We start from the raw sequence: 13,112 nt of genomic DNA, 5'->3' as shown, positions 1-13,112 counted from the left end.
AGTGGTAAAAAACATTTATTTAAAAGAAAACCATATGGATTTGATTCATTAGCAAAAATATAGAAACTCACATAAGTGTGCATTTTTTTAAATACTCAATAGGTGGAGAAATTGTTGGTCTTTTTCCTTTCTTTTGCCTTCTTTCTTGTAATTTTTCTATTGTTTTCTGTCTATTTTTACTCTTTTTTTGGTCTTTTTCCATTTATCATCTTTTATTCTTTTGCCCTTACATTTAGCTTCTTCTTGATTTTGCATTTTTTTCTTTCCTATTTTCGTTTTTCATTTTTCTTTTCTTTTTTCTTTCATGCTTTATTTTGTTCTTTCTTCATACTTCATACTGTTTTGTGTTTTTCTTCCTTTCCCTTTTTTATTTTCTTTCTCCTTTCTCTTTTTCATTTTTTTCTGGTTTTACCGTTTCTGTCATTTTCAATTGTCAATTTTTCCCTTTCTTTTTTGAATTTTCTTTGTTTTTTCTTCTCTTTCATTCACGAAAGGCTGAGGAGAAAAAAAATAGGAAAACCAGTGCAATTTGGTCACTTTGATTCTCAGTAGTTTCTATTTTGCTTTGTGCATTTTTTTATAAAAATGTTGGAAATGTAAATTGTGTGGAAATGAAAATATTTGCTACCTTTAATAGAATATGACAATTCTGAATGATAAATTATTGAAGAAATATCATCCAAGAAATATGCCTTACATCGACGTTTTATTTTTTTAGAATATTAAAATGAGAATTTCCACTACAGCAGGCATGTCAAACATATGACCCGCAGGCTGCATCTGTTCAAAATCGATTATTCAATCCAGTCCGTCATAAATTTCTGAGTATGTCAAATAAGAGACAGGTTTCTAGGTCATTTTTATCAAAAGTTATGTTTTTTTTTAAACAAATGCAATTCAAAGCCTCTCCCTGCCCGTGGGAGAGCAGTGTTGAGTTTGGATAGCGTGGTGTGTTGGTTCAGATGAAAACAGCGTTCACTCAAACTGTTAAAGGTTCATTGTGTGATAAACGGCCATGTATGGTCTAACAACAAAACAAAAACCAGTGCTAAATAAGCACAGATAGCAGCAAGATGCCAGACAAACATGGCAGCGACTACCAGGTGTGGAATGAATTTGGCTACGTGAAAAAGATACAAATATTTAGTCCTTTTGGTATTTATAGAAAAATAACATTGGTATATTAGTTCATGTATTTTTGCCTACTATTTAAATATTTTATTAGTTATTTTTTACTGAATTACGTTTTTTTTTGTTTCATTAGATAACACTAAAAATTAGACACTGTCCATTTCAAATAAACCCAATAACACATTCAATGTCCACCATGAAAATCTTTTTCCCCATTGTTTTGTTTAGAAATGACCCCTTGTATCCCTTAAATGATTGTAATGTGTAAGGTATTTTACAAATGTAGGCTAAGTGATAAAGCATAATCCTGAAATACAAAGCTAAATATTTGACATCCCTGCACTACAGAGTTAGGTCATTTGTATACACATCTCCGTCACTGATAATCTCTCAATTTGACCCGTTGTTCTGATATCGTTTCCTAGATTTTATGCGGCAGAGGTGCAGGGGATGAATCAATATAGTTAATAAAAAGAGCTTTGTTACATTTGATGTGGGAACCAGTAAGGGGGGGGGGGGTTGGTAGGGGGGACGTAACGTTTCCTGCATCATTTTGGGTGATTATAAAAATCCTCTGTGAGCGCTTCCCTTCAATACATCTTTAGCACTGTGGAAGAAATCTAGTCAAAGATGGCCTCCTGCTTAAGACTCAGCTCAGTCGCGTGTGAGTATTGAACTTTGAAATAATTCAAAACATCTGAAAGGAAATACGCACATTTCTTGTAAGATCAACTCTATTGAAATGGATGTTTTGCAGTGACAGCAACGTGTTTGTTCCTCACAGCAGGTGATTATGAAAGTTGATGTTGAGCACTTTCCTATCAGGGATGGAAAGCTAATCGTATAATAATTTGTTATTTTTGCAGTTGGTGATTCTACAAAACAAGCGACCACTTGCGATGCCAGTGATTCGTTCAATCATCGCTTGTACTGCGGTAAGACTTTAACGTTGGTCTCTCATTGTGATTTACTAAAGACTTCTTCAGCACCTATGCTGTTTGAGGGAAGAGACGCTACTGGACACGTTCTAGTGAGTGGTCGAATGAAGGGAGGAAACTTGAACAAAATTTGACCAAAAGCTGTCAATTTCATGAACAATGGACAAGGCAATAGATAACATTAACATAAATTACAATTTTGAAAACTCCTGTTTAGTTTGTGGAACTGGTTCTCAACTGGTCTTTGGGTTGGTCATGGTCATTTTTTGTGGGATTTTTGGGTATTTTTTCCTTTTTTCTTTTCTTTGTGCATGTGTTTGTCTCGCTGACGGTCACCCTCTTGATGGATATGACCAGAGTAGGTAGGTAGATTGATAGATAGATAGAACAAAAATGAATATGCGGGTAAAAAGCTGAATTTACACCATTTTTAAACCATCAACTGTTCTTTCCAGCAGCGCTTCAATGTCAGACCCTCCTACACCATTTACGCATTTCGCAATCTTTTCCTACTTTGACTCAATCAGTGTTGTCACTGTTTTCCTTTTTTTTTTTTCCTTAACACGACAATTGTTGGGTCGCATTCTTAAGTTCTGGATTTGTGTACTAAGAGCTTGCTCTGTCCACTCCACGCATCGGCCCGGTATTGCAGCACATCCGGGAACGGTGCATTCGCGCCGATCGCTGCTTGGCTATGTGGCCAGGACCTTGACTCAGCCTGAGAGCAAGTGTCTTGGCCCCTTGGCTTTGTAGCGTATTATGATTTGACCGATGACGGATAATGGATAATTGATAAAGAATCTAGAACAATAAACCTTACAACCCCCCCCCCCCTCCCCCCAATTAAGGGCAGAAAAGGGAAACCATAAAATCAGATGTAATCCCTATCAAACGCGCGATTGACTGAACAGCTAGGAAAGATAGAGAATGGAATCATCAATATCTACTGTTAAACAATGTAATTGAACCTCCGTGACCGCAACCGAAAACGGGTCCACAACACTGGTTTAAAAGGTGAATGCAAAATTTTGAATAATACCGATTTACTACCCCTGTTTTATTTCTATTTCTGGTTAATGACTGGTCATCTACTCTATTGTTTCAGTTGGTGAACCTATTCTTGGTCACAAAATGTATTTTTATGCTCACAGATAGTATTTTGGAATCAGCTTGAATCTTTTTTCGTGTAAGAATTCAAAGTCACCTAAGATATTTATATTTATCGTTACAAATTTGAAGGTACAGTACAATATTCATTTTTTTCTGTTGATATGGGGAAGAAGCCAAGTTTGTTTTGGAGAGTACAGCTTGCATACCTGACCATTAGAGGGAAGGTGGCGCCTGTAAATGGTATGCTGCGTAACTACTTTAATTAAGGTAAGATGCCATCACAGAAGCAAGACACGACCCTTGTCTTTTCTTCACCCTAAAATAAAAACAGGTTTGTAAAATGACAACTACTATTTAGTCACAAGGATTGTGGTACATGTTTGGAATGTGTAAATTGGGTTTTTGTTTGGAAAATTGCGGGGCCAACTGTTTGAGGGGCAAAAGAAGGGTATTTCCTTTTTTCTTTTTTTTTCTTTCTAAAAAAAACGTAAAATGCGGTCTGGCGACCATTTTGTGACGTTTTCTATGGCACCCGGGAATTTATTTAGATTTTTTTAAGGAGCAAAATTAGCTTAAAGTGTAAAATTAGTTCTGTTGACCTACTGTTGTCAGTCCGTCAACGAACCTCTGCCCAATAATTTACTTCTACAGTACGGACTGACCTACTGTCATAAACCAGATCAGGATGAGGACCAAAATGCGTGACGTTCTCACACAAGCTTTTATTTTACAAGAAATGGGGAGTCATGCACGTTAGGCAGCGGTCTGGCGTGGAAAGACAGGAAGCCGGAGACCATAGAGATCGACACCAATTGCCCGAACAGATATCGGACAGATGGGGTCGATACCAGACAGGACGGGACGGAAAGGATTGATATGGAAACAGGATATCGAAATCAAACAAGACAAACTGGATGGGAACAAAAACTGGAGAGAATAATAAACAGGACAACAATAGACGGGAACAAAACTGGTAACTGAAATTAAACAGGACAAAATAAACGGGAACAATACCAGACAGAAAATATCAACAGGAAACAGGACCGAGTCAGAACCCAATCTTGCGGGGCAGTGGTTTGTTGACGGACCGACAACAGGGGATTGACAGGACTGGGTATAAGTAGAGACAGGGAGCCGATCAGAACTCGTGGCGGTTGGCGACAAATGAGTGGGCACAGGTGGATAACATCGGTAATAATGACAAACGCATGAATTATAATCCCCGCATCCGACTGAGACAGCATAGGGCGAATTTTAGCAATGTTGTGAAGATAGAAAAAAGTTGTCCCTGAATCATTCTTAACTTGTGCTTGGAAGGACTGGGGTCAAATGTGACACGTACATTTTTGACTGAGTCACTCTGGGTGATATTACATTTGTCAATGTTCTGAGCAGTTTTTGAGAACAAGTCACAGCATTTACATGGACCAATAACTAACATTTCGGTCTTTTCAGTGTTGAGGCGCATGAAGTTGAGTGACATCCATTCTTTTATCTCAATGAGGCAGGCCTCCAAATTTCCACAGTTTAGTGCGGCAGATTCCGCCATCGGAAGTTATAGTTGAGTGTCATGTGCGTAGCTATGGAAACTAATATTATACTTGCGAATAATATCACCTAGTGGAAGCATGTAAAGGCTGAAAATAAGGGGGCCAAGTACTGAACCCTGCAAAATACCACAGGTAACACTAAAGGGCTCAGATGTCATTTCATCATATTTAACACAGTTCGTCCTATCTGAGAGATCTGAATCATAAGAGGACGGTCCCTGAGAGACCGATCCATTTTCCCAACCAGTCTAGTAAGATATTATGGTCCACAGTGTCAACGGCAGGTACTAAGGTCCGGCAGCGCCCGAGTCCATTGCCAGTAGAGGATCATTGGTTACCTTAATCAGGGCTGTCTCAGTACTTATGTTTCCCATCAAAATGTTATATTTTATTTGAATGTTGAGTTATACTTTTATTTTTGCATTTCGAAACGATGTCTTCTGTTTTGTGGTGTTACAGAAAATGGAGTCATCGGTGTGCAGCAGGCTTTATACGGTCGCGCAAGTTCACAAGTTTGCAGTGAGGGGAGACTCCCAAAGGAATTGTCAGACACCAAATGTGCTCGGCCAGGCACCTTGGATGAGTTCAGCACAAGGTCCAAATGGTTTCATCAGCTATAAACTTTTCTTTTCTGTTTAAATCAAAACTTGCATTCATGCATTGTAGACTAATCCGCGTTCCCTCTAAGTCAGCGGTGTCAAACTTATTTCGCTCGGTAGGCCACATGGTCAATAAAATAACATTCTTAGGGGGCTAGTAAATGAACGGCATAAAATGTGTCCGTGCTGGGGGTCTTTTTGGAGGCTCACAATGAAATTATGATGCAGTTAAGTAAGATTTGGTTATAGAATGATTATTTAAGGATGGCGCAGGAGAAAAAATTGAGGCGCGGTTTGAAAGGGGGCAGCTTGATGTGACCAAAGCCAGGCGACACTCACAAAGACACTGTAGCTGTGTTTATTTCTCTCTCTCTCCCTTCTTTTCTTTTTTCCCCCCAAACTCTTCTCTTTCTCTTCCTTTCGCTCTCTTTCTTTCTGTCTCTGTCTCTCTTTCTCTTTTTCTTATCAGTTTTTATCTCCCTTATTTCCCTTTCTTTCTCTTCCCCTCGCCCTCTTTCCGTCTCTCACTTTTTGTCTCCTCCACTTTTCATTCTCACTTTCCCTTCTTTCCTTCTCTTTCTCTCATTTCCTTCCATTTCTCTCTCACTCTCTTTCTCTTTGTTACTCTTTCTGTCTGTCTCTTTCCCTCGCTCACTTTCAGTCCTCTCTTTCTCTCTCACTTTCTGTCGATTTAATCCCTTTCACTCTCTTTTTTCTTCTCTCTTTTTCACTTTTCTCTCACTGTCTCCTTTCTTTCTTTCTCCTCTTTCTTTCTGTCAGTCTGTCTCTCCTTTCTTTCAGTCTGTCTGTCTACCTGTCTCTTCTTTCGTGTGTTGTCTGTACTTCCTTCCTTCTTTTCTTTCTTTCTTCTTTTCTTTCTTTCTTTCTTTCTTTCTTTCTTTCTTTCTTTCTTTCTTTCTTTCTTTCTTTCAGTTTCTTTTCTACCATGAGGCATGAGGCCCCCCAGTTCAAGTGAGTTGGGCACCGCTGCACTACAGTGTATTTAACTCAGGGAAACTAATGCAGACATGAAAATGACAAAAATAGCATCCTAACACTAAATTAAATGACTGATTTAAAAGTCTTCTTTGTGTTTATTTTTATTTGATCTATAAATGATTACCTTGAAACTTTGCTACTTTTCAGTGAAGTTTCGAATTGTTGTTAAAGCTGAGCTATGTTTTATTTGAGACTTGGGTTTTTTTTTTAGTTGACATACACTTTTGTGCTTCACAGATGTAATGGCAAAAAGTCATGTGAAGTGATCACTGGGGAGTTTCGCAAACCTGATCCGTGTCCTGGCATCTTTAAGTATTTGCAAACAAATTTTACCTGCATCCCCGCAAGTATGTCACCTGTCTGAAATAGTGTATAACATCAACAATGACTTGCACCTTATGCTTTAATTCATTTTGACAGAAATTGTCGTGGCATGTGAGAACTCCATGGCACATTTGCTTTGTGGTGAGATTAACCTTTTTTTGACCCACTACGATCACTTTTATTTTTCTCTATTGGTTATGTGACTGGATTCGGATTACCGTTTCCATTACTAACCTTCTTCTCATCTTAAATTCAGGTGAAGGACAAGTCATTTTTGTCTACGGTGCAGACTATGGCCGACGTGACCGAACCACATGTGCATTTAAAAAGCCTGAGATCAAGATTAAAAATGTTGCATGCCTACGTCCAACTGATTTTGTCGCCAGCAAGTAAGATTACACTTTGGAAAGAATCTGTGGCTCATCTTGACTTGCACTTGTTTTATAATCAGGGTGGAATGTATTTAGAAGTGGTTACGCTTTGTTCTGATCGTTAATAGCACAATGAGTAAAGGAAGGTTGGTATGCCTGGTGCACAGTCAATCTGCTCTCCATTATCTGCACCGCTTATCCTCAGTGCTGGAGGCATCCTAGCTATCTTTGGGCAGTGAGCCAAGAGCACCCTGAATTGGTTGCCAGCCAGCCGCAGGGCGCACAGAGACAGACTACTCAGTCACACGCAAAGACAATTGAAACCTGAAATGCATGTTTTTGGAATTTGGGAGGAAAGCGTATTGCCCAGAGGCAACCCACGCAAGCACAGACAGAACATGCAAACTCCACACAGTAAGGTTTTATCCCATGACCTCAGAACTGTGCCGCAGACACGCTAGCCACTCAGCTGCCATGTGGCCCGGTGTATAGTACATGTTTCCTTTTTGACGTTCTAGGAATGTTGATTCTACTTGGGCTAATCCTTTGCTGTAGAGCAATTTTGCTCCTTCATGGATTTGTATAGTGCCATGTGTTTTGCATTCTGATTGGATAACAGAGGAAGATGCTTTCTATCGCCAGCACCTATGAACTTTTCAACCCAAAAAACTTGGTTTTGGAGCCACACGCGGGTCTTTGGCGCTTCCTAGTGGTGCTTTTTCTAAATAGTTGTAAAAATATATGGTTTCTGTAGGACAAAACCGGAGGGTGAATGCAGTTTTCCATAACGTCTACATGATGACAACGTATCATGGAAAGTGGGTTATGTCTTTAAACCATACAGTTTTGCAATAAAACTGTGGCATTATCTTATTTCAAATTATCTCATCTCATCAGCCGTACCGCTTATCCTCATTAGGGTCGCGGGGGGGCTGGAGCCCATCCCAGCCATCTCCAGGCAGTGGGCAGGGGACACCCTGAACTGGTTGCCAGCCAATCGCAGGGCACACAGGGACAGACAACTCATTCGCTCATTCACACCTAGGGACAATTTGGACCGGCCAATTCACCTGAAATGCATGTTTTTGGATATTTCAAATTATTAAAAAATATATTTTCAGAGTACAGTACTTTTTTTTTTTAAATAAACTAATACTTGAGCCTGTAAATTGGGTTTGTTCTTGTTTCTGGAACGCGACCCCTGTGGAAATCTAGGAATTACTGTATATGGGTTTTCGGTGGACAATTCAAAAAACTATACAGTGCATCCATATTTTTTTTTACCTCTTTCATCAATCATAAATGTATTTTTACTTTATTGATAGGTGCAATGGGAAAAACACTTGCACCATCAATGCAAACAACGACATGTTTGGAGACCCCTGCAAGGGCACCTACAAGTACTTAGAAGTTGCTTACGTGTGCCAGTGTAAGTAATCACCTTTAACTCGTTTGATATTTTCAACAGCAATTCCATGTTCTCTTTTGCAAAGGTATATACAGTAACTTAAAAACAATTCAAAGGGGAGATGTTTCTCAAAATTTAATTTGATTTGTTGGTACATGAAGTCCTCCTATTGAGAGACAGTACTAAACAATTTTGTGATAAAAATCATGCTCACATTAGCTATGAAACCATTTGGTGCTTTTTGCAGATTTCGTCAACCAAGGTTAGTTCGATTTTGTCAACATTATGCATTTTGTTACTGAGTCCAAATGTTATCCATTTAAATATTCATACAATCCTCTTCTCTGCTATCCATTTGTCCATGACCCAGAGATGGTTAATACAGTGACGCGGGGTAGCATTTTTAATTGTAAGCATTGATAGCTCAACTGGTAAGACTCTATGGGTCTATATGGGTTCGATACCCAGCCACATCAGTGCAAAGTTATTAAGGTATGGGTTTGGTCGAAGCTTGGGTTAGGGTTAGATGGCTTGGGTTTCAGCCCTATAAAGGAGTTTGAATATCACTGGGTCAAGTAGTAAGATCCTTGACTTGCTCACACAGGGCCAGGGGATCAGTTACCAAGCATTCCAGTAAGTCAAGTCAAGTCATATTTATTTGTATAGCCCTTAATCACAAAGAGTCTCAAAGGGCTGCACAGATCAAAAACTATTGCAAACTACAGACTATTATGACCCTATCCCTTGATCTAAAACCTACATGAGGGCAGATAATACATAGATATTGAAAGCATAAAATATAGGTTATTCATATGCCGTAGAATAGAAGTGTCTTTTAAGCTTAGATTTAAACATTTCCACTGAGATTGCAAATCGAAACTCTGGGGGCAGAGCATTCCACAGCACCGGGGCCAGAAAGGAGAACGCTCTCGAAACTGCGGATCTCTTCTTGGCTCTTGGGATCACTAGTAGACCAGCATATTTAAAGCGAAGGATCCGGACCGGAACGAAGGGGGAAATTAAATCTGAAAGATATGAGGGAGCAAATCCATGCCTGATTTTTTATAACACCAAGAGAACCTTAAAATCACATCCTAAGCTAACAGGGAGCCAATGCAGGTTAGCTAAAATCGGGGTAATGTAATCCAACTTTCTTGTCTTAGTTAAAAGCCTTGCTGCAGCACTTTGTACCAGCCGAAGGCTTTCGATTTTGGATTTCGGGAGACCGGGGAGTAGTGCATTACAGTAATTGAGACGGCAGGTAACAAACGCATGAATTAAAATCCCCGCATCCAACTGAGACAGCATAGGGTGAATTTTAGCAATGTTGCGAAGATGGAAAAAAGCTGTTCTAGTATTATTCTTAACGTGTACTTGGAAGGACAGATTGGGGTTAAATATGACACCTACATTTTTGACTGAGTTACTCTGGGTGATATAACATTTGTCAATGTTCAGAGCAGTTTTTGAGAACAAGTCACAGCATTTACATGGACCAATAACTAACATTTCGGTCTTTTCAGTGTTGAGGCGCATGAAGTTGAGTGACATCCATTCTTTTATCTCGGTGAGGCAGGTCTCCAAGTTTATATAGTTTAGTGTGGCAGATTCCTCCATCGGAAGATATGGTTGAGTGTCATCTGCGTAGTACAGACTTAAGCTTCTGAGGACAGGTTTTGGTTAAAGTTAGGCTTTTGGAGCAAGGGTTGCAGGGTAAGGGTTTCAGCCCTAAACCAGATTTATATACTGTTATCACTGGTAGCTTAACTGGTACGATCCTGGACTTTGACATACAGTATTATGGGTTCAAACCAGGCCATGGCAGTAGAAATGTATTTATGGAGGTAAGGTTGAGGTTAAGGTTTTGGTTGGAGTAAGGGTTAGGCTTTGATTAGGACTAGGGTTAGGTTTAGGATTTTGGTTGGATATGGTTATTGGGCTAGAGTTTTATCCCTAAACTAGGTGAATAAATTATTATCAGCGGTGGTTCAATCAATAAGACTCTTACTTTACAGATATTGGGTTGTAAATTAATTCCCTAACCACAACAACGTCAATATATGGTTATGGAGGTAAGGTTTTGGTTGAAGATAGGGTTAACATTTGGTTGGGGTTAGGTTTTGGAGATATGGTTAGGGGGCAAGGGTTCAATCCCCAGCAATGGCATTGCAAATTTACAGTGATGTGGGTAAGATTTTGGTTTGAGCTAGGGTAAGGATTTGGTCAAATTTAGGATTAGGAATAGTTACATACTAATTTAATTAGGAATATTCATAATGTAATGAGGAAAAATCAGCTATTTAAAAAGGAAAATCCATAAATTAAGTTAAATAAGAAATAAATTTAGCACAGAATAAATATAAGCTTTTAATATACCAGTATTTTTAATTTCACATTTCCATGATGACAGAGGAGCGTGACGTCCCCTGCCCTCCCTGTCTGAACGTCGCTGATTTAACAGGGTTACTACATCAGCTTTATTGTCAGCCTCATTAGCAAGGCAGTGGAAATATTTTAGGGTGTGTTCGTGGCCATGATCCTTTTAGTATACTGTACTGTTGTGTGGTGCCCTACCCATTGACACGCTTAATACCGTGCTACAATCTAAAAAACTTGTCACTTGCTTTTCATCTTCAGGGCCACACGGTGATCTAAACAGCGAGATCACGAATATGCAAAGTCTACTCATAGGAAACAAGGGCCTGGATTCAAACCTTCAACCTCCGAAACGTGAAGTGGAAATGCAGGACAATATCAAATATGTTGCCTAACATTATTTCTTATAAGGGAAATGCAGGAATTTAAATGCCAGTCATCGATCGAAGTGATACTAACCACTGCTGTCCTATTTTTTTTTCTTTCATGGGAATTGTTTTTTTTTTTTACCTTTAATTGCAGTAACCGATCATTTTAATCATTCCGTGATAATTGATTAGTTATTGAGCATGTTTATTTTGAGTATTGCTGTTCCCTGCAACCCAATTTGCTGTTTATTTTAAGGTTTTCATATATTTGTAACTAGTCAAATTGGTAGTCATGTTATGGGATACAAATAAAAAATAATGAAAAAAGTGAACACTTTTGTGAGAACTCAAAAGAGCCAATTCAAACTAATAATCAAATGACATCGCGGGTCATGTTACGAGATACAGTATATGCACCAAACACTAGTGCGATCCTGAAAGTGGCTGACTTCACAAATTACATTCCAGACAATTATTTTTCCATCACTGATGATTTAAAATTATTTCTAAAACAAAACAAAATGAAGGATCTGGAGTGGCTAAGTCAAAGTCCGGATTTAAATCCAATTGTGATGCTGTGGTGTGACCTTAAACCGGCAGTCCAAAATCCTCCAATATGGCAAATTGAAAAGAGTTTTGCCAAGAAGAGTGTACAAAAACTCTCCCTCAGCGTTGTGAGAGACTCATTACCGATTGACGTAAATTTCTGTTATCTCTGGCAAGGGTGGCCCAACTTGCTATTAGGTTCAGGGGGCAATTACTTTTTCAAATGTTTTTGCCTTATTAAAACTAATCAACATTTCAAAACTGCATTTTGTATGTCTTTGGTTTGTTTCTGTGATATTAAAATTGGTTTGATGATCTGAAACCTTTGTGAGTGATAAATGTTATTTCTCTTGTTTTACTCTTTTTCCCAAACTGTGTTAAGTTAGAAATCTAATACTTAAATTCTGCAAAATTATTTGATGGGGTTTTTTTTAAATCATATGTTCCTGGAAAATACAATTTCCCGACAGACGATGATTTAATTTATTTGAGGGTTTTATTGTCCTCTGTTCCTTGACCCTTCGCACACAATCATGACAAAACCATGACGGACGGTAGTAACCTGTAGTAAACAGTGGGCGAGGCTAGTAAACGTGAGACAATCAAAACAACAAAAGTTATACTGTTCAACACCATTGGCAATGGCTAGTCAAGCGAATATTGTGCAGCTTTCGGATAAGTTGGCTCACCTCATCAGAAAGCACAAAGAGCCACTATATAGAGAAACTGAGGATTGCATTAGCAGGGCGAGCTACCAACCCACACCTTCTTCCTCCTGAAATATTCACAGCCTAACTAAATCGTCCAGACTGCCTGACTTCAGTTCACACGATCTATACCAATATATTGTACGTGGAGTATCCCCGTACACCAGCGTTGGCCTTAAAGTTTCTAAAAGTCTGGATACTGACTAGTTCTTATATGTGTTAAGTCAAGTCAAGTCATTTTTATTTGTATAGCCCTTAATCACAATTAGTCTCTAAGGGCTTCACAAGTTATTACATATAAGAAGTTTAGGTTATTCGTATGCTATAGAGTAGAAGTGAGTTTTAAGCCTAGATTTAAACATTTCCACCGAGGTTGCAGTTCCGATCTCAGGGGAAAGGGCATTCCCCAACACCGGTGCCCGGATGGAGAACGCTCTCGAACCAGCGGAACACGTCTTGGCTCTTGGGATCACCAGGAGACCGGTGCTCTCGGAACGAAGGCTTCGGGCCGGGACATAGGGGGAGATCAGATCTGAAAGATATGTGGGGGAAAGTCCATGTATGATTTTGTATGGTAGTAGGAGAACCTTAAAATCGCATCTTAGGCTAACGGAGCCAATGCAGGTTTGCCAAAATTGGGGTGATGTGATCGTACTTTTTTGTCCTTGTTAAAAGCCTCGCTGCA

General features: G+C 39.1%; 1 protein-coding gene across 2 annotated transcripts; it reads left to right on the top strand.

The window, feature by feature from the left end:
• Positions 1-1,667: 1,667 nt before the first annotated feature.
• On the top strand, positions 1,668-12,042 carry LOC148369725 (L-rhamnose-binding lectin SML-like). Of its 2 annotated transcripts, XM_088331877.1 has the most exons (9): positions 1,668-1,795; positions 1,889-1,918; positions 1,998-2,066; positions 5,189-5,324; positions 6,565-6,674; positions 6,748-6,792; positions 6,908-7,040; positions 8,348-8,451; positions 11,068-12,042. In XM_088331877.1, the coding sequence occupies exons 1-9, from the start codon at positions 1,762-1,764 to the stop codon at positions 11,199-11,201; spliced, it is 795 nt and encodes a 264-aa protein (XP_088188003.1). In that variant the 5' UTR covers positions 1,668-1,761; the 3' UTR covers positions 11,202-12,042. The 2 variants fall into 2 exon arrangements, with proteins under 2 accessions (XP_088188003.1, XP_088188004.1); XM_088331878.1 differs by lacking the exon at positions 11,068-12,042 and having other exon boundaries at positions 8,348-8,459.
• Positions 12,043-13,112: the final 1,070 nt, after the last annotated feature.

Source organism: Urocampus carinirostris, chromosome 3 (genome assembly GCF_059441175.1).
Source record: "Urocampus carinirostris isolate Australia breed hairy pipefish chromosome 3, RoL_Ucar_1.0, whole genome shotgun sequence".
Lineage (NCBI taxonomy): Eukaryota > Metazoa > Chordata > Actinopteri > Syngnathiformes > Syngnathidae > Urocampus > Urocampus carinirostris.
The sequence above is the reverse complement of the archived record's forward strand: the minus strand, read 5'-3'. Positions and strand labels throughout refer to the sequence as shown.

Bases quoted from the DNA above. Each gene is read 5' to 3' on its own strand.
- LOC148369725 (XM_088331877.1), top strand. From the start codon at position 1,762: ATGGCCTCCTGCTTAAGACTCAGCTCAGTCGCGT. The intron at 2,067-5,188 runs GTAAGACTTTAA...GTGGTGTTACAG, and splicing joins CAATCATCGCTTGTACTGCG to AAAATGGAGTCATCGGTGTG. The intron at 8,452-11,067 runs GTAAGTAATCAC...TTTCATCTTCAG, and splicing joins AGTTGCTTACGTGTGCCAGT to GGCCACACGGTGATCTAAAC.